We start from the raw sequence: 7,500 nt of genomic DNA on the forward strand, positions 1-7,500 counted from the left end.
GAAAAACCGCTCGTGAAAACACGGCCGTGAACTCCCACTTTGGTGGTTTGCAACCAGTCTCTCGAGGCATAGACAACAATGGTTAATGTACAAGTTGGACGAACAAAAGGACCTAATGAGAGATCGTTTGTTTTCGTCCAAAAAATGGTGGCGATGAAGTAACCTAAAAACTACCTACAATTTTCAACTTTCTCTCATTTTTACGCTGCTCTTTTCTGGTCATTCCGGGATAGTAAGGACACTATTTACATTTCAAAATACTTAAATTCGCCTGCAAAAGGACTATATAATAATAACGAAAGAGCGCGATAACGCGTTTTCAGTTTGCTTCGACGTGTAGTGACGTTTTTAAAGGGAAAAAAAATTAGGGCTGTCAATAAAAACAATCCCGGATTGTATTTTGTACAGACAGAGTACCAATCGATGTCTTCCTAAGTGTTTGTTCTTTGTTCCTCGACCATCGGTAGAAAAAAGTTGAGCTATTTTTATAGAAAGGCTGAAAACACGGGACTTCCGGGTGAACTGCAGCTTCTTGACAAATATATACACTGGTCACTACGTCGATTGAGACATCGGATCACCGAGGACAAAAATCGACTGGACACTATTAAAACACGCCGGGGGAGTTGGTACCAATAGGCAACTTTCATGATAACGTTATTTGACTACAACTACCAGTCTAGAATTCAGTTTGTTTTTCTTTTCTTATTTAAATTTTATATTCCCAGCGGGGTAAAAGTAACACAATTATGGTTCTTGCAGTCAAACGGCGTCCTCATGCAAAATGTCCTATTGCCACCCATACTGCGTGCTCGTTCTATAATAATAGAATATATAGATTTAGAGAAGTCTAAAAGCAGAGCTACCGGGTTATTTATCTCATTTACGTTCGGTTGAAAACATGGGTCCTCAAAGACCTACGAAACTAATTAACCTTTCTGGACTTAATTGTTTCTAGCAATGTGGCTTAGAATAGGCTACTTCCAAAAATACCATAATATTCTTTCTTTGCCGTCCAAAATGTTGCTTAAGCATTTTTTCCAGTTTCTCTTGGGACTTGGAAAGCCCCAAGAGAAAATAAAAACAATGCTTATGCAAAAATTTGGATGGCAAACAAAGAGTATTCAGTATGGTATTTTTGAAAGTGGCCTACATCTCATTTTAAAGCTTAAATAATGGCTCGTTGGAGAGACTGTGCTGCAAAATGATAAAACCGACCGGGCATCTGATTGCTTTCAATACCTTGCGAGGCACGAAGAAAGAGTTGGCTTAAAATATTACCTCACGTTCTAAAACACCCTCAAATGGATATAACCGTTAGCATGTTATGGAGATAAATCAGTCACATACCCACGCACTTAAGAGTTTAATACAATGCACGTGAGTCAATGCCAAACGCATATGGTCCACTTCGTTTCCTTTTTATTTATCTCATTTCTTCATAAGAAACTCAAAATATATGAAATAGCAGTCTTTTACAGATTATAAATAGGTCTAGCACCGATAAATTCATAAGTTAAACAAACTAAATATGAAATCACGTTAGCTAACAGTGCTCTTTTCATCAAAACCTCATTTTCATAAATACTTTTCAACTCTTCTCTTCAAAATGTCTTCGGTAAAGAAAGCTCTTTACCCTTCAGAACGCATTTGTTTGCAAGCTTGTCTTTGGTAATTTGTGCTACATAATTTCAATTTATAAGAATTCTTAAAGGCATTTTCAAATAGTTCAGATGCCCTCATAACCATATAATAAATACTCTCAACTGCGTTAAAAAAAACCCTTAACAGTACAAAATATACTTAAATACATATACTCTCAATGCACAAAGATGAACCCACCCTTAGCTCATGAAAGAGGCTATGTCACTTTCTTTTGGGGTGTTTCGGGGAAATCTTTAGTTCATCACGAGTTTAAAATTCGAAAATTGTAATGAGGAATTCCTTTACTGATAAACTTATCGCTGCATCACAAACAAGACGATTCTGGGCAAAAACGACCTTTATCTAGGGATTTGCCATAAAATTCTCAAGGTTACCCAAACGTAATCCGTTTCAATCATGCACATTTATGTCCATCCATGCTTCTCTTTCCTTTTGCTGTATTTCTTTTATGTTGTTCAACAGTTTTAAGTGGTTATTGCAATGTTTGATTCTACTTTTTGGGCATTTTGAGTGCCATGAAGTTACATCATGTTGCTCGGTGACATAGCCCCTTTAACCTCTCGGATTTTTATTTCCAGCGGAAAGTTATACAAACTGTTGAGGACACCTTGATCATTCTCTTCAGTCACAAAATGCAAACACGGAGGAAGTATCGTTATCATCATCAGTCCCTATACAACATACTACCTCAATAGTTCTATTCCATGGTTACTTGACGCTTTTCAAGTATGAAGCCTTCCTTTTCACAATCGACATTTAAGGAATTCTCGGGACGACCTAAACTGATAAAGAAGAAGAAGAAGAACACAAAACAATTTATAATCTCATGCACACAAAACACGTGTTCTTATTATTTTCTCTCTCACACAGCCGATTACTATGGACAAGATGTTCAATTATTATATTAGACTGGGAGCACTGACAATCACTCGAGTCAGCAAAGGGTAAAAATAAACTGTTGTTTGACACTCCTTCGCAACTTTATATTGAAATCTTGCCGTTTAGGCCACGCCCTTTGGAAGTGAATACTTTCCCTGGGCCAAAACGGAGTCTAGGTACAAGTCGACAAAGCACATCACAACAGATGAAAACAGGTTTTTTTTTTCTGAAAGAAACATGTCACTTATTCCGTAACGGAAAGAGAGAATAACTACCTCGAATGTGACGAACAACCACTGACTTTAAGAGCTTGAATTGTTGATCCTTTCTAAAAATGACATGACAACTCAGCTTGGACCGAGACTTCCGAAGCATATCGGTGAACTTCAAAGGGTGCGGTTCTAGTGAAAACTGTAAACCGTATTTTCACGGCGCAATATACATACGATAAAAAGCAAGATTAAAACAACTATCCGCCTTCCACGCAAAAACCCAAAACACAAGCACTTTAAAGTTGTTTACCTTCGTTGACGATAATACTTGTACCTAAAGTAGGCAGCTGTAACCGCCAAAGCCAAGAAAACGACGACAACGGTGATTATAATCCAGATCAAAGGAGCCTCTGTATAAGTACAAAACACAGAAAAACGTAAATGGAAGAATTAAAACCAAAGTAAACAATACCAAAACTTCGTTTGACGAAATAAAAAGGCGATTCGTTTCTTATAATTATTTTTTACTAAAAGGCAGTTATATTTCTATGTCACTTCCATCATAACAAAACACTTCTTGAGTTCTCGTGAAGCTGAATGAAATTGAAGACCTTTTCCACCATCAAACTACAGTGCTTGGTATGCGCATGCCCAATCATCAGTCGCCCAATGAAGTAGTGGATGCAGTTCCGATGAACGTGTGGCAAGTATTGAACCTTTTGCCACCCCTGGCCTTCAACATCGTTCAACAAAATCAAACAGAAGACAAAGCAGATGTTAAAGCCGTTTCGCGGGCGCCTGTATGGATTATCAGCAAAACATTATCAACTTTCAAGTTCTATGGAGAAATTGGGAGCGAGGCGGTAAGCAAATTTGTATTTATTTTAAAACTGTTGTAACCAACTTCGACGGTTAAGAATTAGATTTTTCCCCTTGAGTTGTGACGAAGTGTAAATGTCGCGAGTCCTGACACCGACAGTGGGCGAAAAAACAAAAACACAAACATTAAGGCCCGATTCACACGGTACCGTGCGAATTTTCTACCGGTGGAAAATTTGTGCATTTAGGGGTTCCGTTCACATGGAACCACGCAAAACGTACAAAAATCTAGACGCCTTGCTGTTCAAAAAATTGAACGCCCAAATCGGCGACGAATTTTTAGGCGGTACTGTCGAAAATTTAACCAGCGCCCTGTGAACACCTTGACCGTCTAAATTTTTGCACGGCAAAGGAATGGTTGCATGGATGCGCAGTAACTGAGCTAATATCGTTGGTCTTTCTCTTTCTTGACGCCATTTTGGATTTCGTAAAGTAGCGCTCTGTGCATGAACAGATGGTAAAAACACTACATGGCAAAAATTAAACTTTAACACGGTTCGTTATTGCACGGTTCCGTGCGAACAACATGACCGGTCAAATGTTTCAATCGGTAGAACATTCGTCCGGTACCGTGTGAATCGGGCTTAAATGAAATATTGAAAGCAAAGGATAAAATATGGCAACATTTGATAACGTTCACATACACACACATTCACGCGCTCGCGTTTATCAGGATATGTTGACGCAAAAGAAGAAGAGAATTTAAAAATACACAAATCAATACAAAGGACGGAGTATTATGAGTGAAGCCAAAGTTGAATTGCACATCCACCCCTTCCTTCTGTTCAAAAGACGTACCCGAGAAATACCGAAAAAGAGCATTAACAGAAATTTTTTTTCTATTTTGCGGTAACCCTGGTTTCAGGTAAAACTAGTGGTAAAACTAACCCCAAAATGAACCAAGATGAAGTTAATGTCGTGCCATCGAAAAAACCTTCCCAGCAAATTGTCTCTCCCTCAATAATAATAGAACAAGTGGAAGTAATCTCGTAAGTTGAAACACACGTTTTAAAGCAGACGTTTATTTCACGCATAAATGGTCCGTGCCTTTCACCCGCTCGGATGCGCTGGCTTTGAATTTTCTTATTCGCAAAGAAATGTACACACATGTGCAACGCAAGCGTAGCGCTATTGTGTCTCGTGGAAGCCTCGTGTGCCAATCACATCCAATAAAATTCTATGGACGTAAACAACCCACACACTATTTGCAAAGAGAGCTGAGGACACGGAGTTTCTGGTGTTGCAGTCTGTCCTTGAAAACGAAGCACTGTACATAGATCCACGCTGCTGTGTGACCCTCAACAACCGGAGTGGTAAAACGTAAATTAACTTACGTAAAGTATACTTTTATTTGCGCTTGCAGTTGAGTAAATTTGGCACCATTTTTTGACAAACTCATTTGCTTAAATGTTGTTCGTTGCGTTGGTAATAATCGCGTATGGAAAAATGAGTTAAGGGGTGCACCATCGAAACCAAAATTGTTTTGTTAACCGTTGGTAGTCGTTTTTTTTGTGATGCGTTTATACTGATGACAAGTTTCTGTAAACGATCTCAAGCTGAGATAGTTTTGCTGAAAAAAGCAAAAGAAATAACTGAGTAGTAGTAATTGGAGAAGAAGGTTGCACAGTAGCCTTAATTCTCACCTGAAGATCTCCTTGGAGGTGAATATTCTCTTTGTGCAATGACATTGACGTCAGTGAAGACAGTCGAGTCAGAGCGTATCCCTTGTATAGCAAGAAAAGAAACAAGTCAATTGAGGACTGTGGCGAACAACTATGGCTTCGCAGAATAATATGAAAAAAAGGTCTGCTGTTGTCGTGCAACCGAGCTGGAGTGCCTCCAAATGTTAGACCCCTTTACCCTTTTTACTGCTACTCTGGAAAGAGAATACAGCCTCAACTTCCTGCTTGAGAGAATACCAAACTGACTTACCCACGCCACAACAATAATATACGCGGAAGCTTAAAAATTTTGTTGGTTAGCAACGTTTGCCGAATTTACTTCTTCTGATCGAAACTAGTAAGTCACGGATTTCAACGCGCCGAAAAAAAACCAGGCACCAGCTAAACCCGTGATAGAAACATAAATGGTCAACAAAAAAGTGAAAGTAAGTTGACGAATAACGACCCAAAATTAAAGCAAGCTAACGTTAACCAAGAACATCGATATGCGAGGGTCGCAAACTTTCAAAGGGAAATTAGCCAACGCTTTCAAAAGATGCAAAATAGAACAGCTCGTACTATTTCCAAATAGAGAGAGTTCTGAAGAGGCTCCTCAGGTATTGAGGTGGGCTTAGACAAATGCACAAGTGTATACTAGCATTTAAATGCCTCCATGGCCTAATTCCGTCTTAAGAAACTACTTCACTAGGACCAGTAATAGAGAAACTAAAACATGTGCTGACTGCACTTTTGACTGCTAGAAGCACGCGAGCTCTTTTAGGAACACGAGAGACGTCCCTAGAGAAACACGAACCGTTTGTGCTTTTCGCACATCTCGCGTGTTCTCAAAAAAGCCCGTGTGCTTATATGAGTAAACATTTCACGAGGAACGAGCATTTTTTGTTTCAAATGAAATCAATCACCATTGTTTTTCTCCATACATCAACAAGCATCATTTTCCATTGGCTCAAAGCGTGAATGAAAATAAACCGCTATATAAAAATTCACTTTGCCTTAATAATACTACAAACAACTGACCTTGGACTGTTTCTGTGTAAAGGTTCTCAACTAAAATAAGAACAAATGTTTGAGGAAGTTTAATTATCTCATCCGTTTGCACTTGGAGGCATATTCATTTTAATTTGTACTAAGAACGACTGATTATTGCTGCTGAACATCCCACGGCGCATGAAAAGCATCCACATATTTTTTTTTTGTCTTTTTTTAATTCACATCTTACGGTTTAGATAAGGGTGAAAGTTTGTTAACACTCTAATCAAAGATAAAATTTGTCACTTAGCCTCACTTTTTGATCTGCTGAAATGTTTTTCGATATATTTCTGTCTTATTACAGTACGAAACCCTCGCTAATATTAATAGGGCTGAGTGGAGTCCAATTCGGTCTGTAATCATACGAGTGATAACAAAATCAGACGACCGCGCAGCGGGAGTCCGATTTGTGTATCAAGAGTATGATTACAGACCAAATTACACGACATTAAGTCCTCTCACCAATTAATCATAAAAAATACAATTTCTGAGAAAAGAAGAAGAGATAAGTTACATGTTTGAAAGGAAGGGCAACTTTGCATTTGAAGACTGACAAAGGAGGCGTAAATGGTTTTATTACTTCCATTTAGAAATCACTGGTGATCCTTGCAATCTGATTGGCTCTCAGCAACGCGCTTTATTCCCAAATCGCACTATTTTTTGCTCTAAATCCCACCGTTTTCCCAGCCGATGAGAATGGACCACTAAAACAAAACAACCAATCAGATTTCAAGGCTTGTTTAAGGTAACTAGTCAAATTGCAGGAAAATGAAAGAAAGGAAACCAACGTGTGGCGAGTTTTGCAACTTTTGTTCCCAACTGGATCAATAAAATATTGGTACTGACTAAATTCGTGTCGAAGACCATTACTCGTCGCTTTAAAGATACCATATACTTCCTTTTCACCGCCTGTCTTGTTCATCCAATTGACGTTCCATTCTTGAGCTCCATAAGTGTATATTTTGTTTAAAGATGTACTAAAACGCCATTCACGTTACAATGACTTTCGACGCCATTGCAGGTTAATAATTCAAATGTTCTCCTGTGTGCACCAGAGAAATCTACGCATTACCCCTGCCCTCTTAAACCTAACAAAATACGCACAGAAGACTCTATGCACAAAGACACCACTTAGCAGGGGAGTGACAGGCAAG

General features: G+C 38.7%; 1 protein-coding gene and 1 long non-coding RNA gene across 3 annotated transcripts in view; one reads left to right on the top strand and one right to left on the bottom strand.

Annotated features, from left to right (window-relative positions):
- Nucleotides 1–7,500, top strand: part of LOC137997574 (uncharacterized) — a 339,842-nt gene that overhangs the window by 161,952 nt on the left and 170,390 nt on the right. The gene's annotated exons all lie outside the window — the stretch shown is intronic.
- The window catches only part of LOC137997560 (furin-like), a 44,300-nt gene continuing 38,205 nt past the window's right edge, over nucleotides 1,406–7,500 (bottom strand). Inside the window, exons 14-17 of one of the 2 annotated variants that reach the window (XM_068843631.1) lie at nucleotides 6,335–6,364; nucleotides 5,279–5,359; nucleotides 3,067–3,166; nucleotides 1,406–2,447 (exon numbers count right to left, since the gene is read on the bottom strand). In XM_068843631.1, coding sequence (XP_068699732.1) covers nucleotides 2,363–2,447; nucleotides 3,067–3,166; nucleotides 5,279–5,359; nucleotides 6,335–6,364 — 296 coding nt within the window. In that variant the 3' untranslated portion in view covers nucleotides 1,406–2,362. The remainder of the gene's footprint in view (nucleotides 2,448–3,066; nucleotides 3,167–5,278; nucleotides 5,360–6,334; nucleotides 6,365–7,500) is intronic. The other variant, XM_068843632.1, reaches the window with a different exon arrangement.

The sequence above is a fragment of the Montipora foliosa genome, chromosome 3 (assembly GCF_036669935.1).
Source record: "Montipora foliosa isolate CH-2021 chromosome 3, ASM3666993v2, whole genome shotgun sequence".
NCBI lineage: Eukaryota > Metazoa > Cnidaria > Anthozoa > Scleractinia > Acroporidae > Montipora > Montipora foliosa.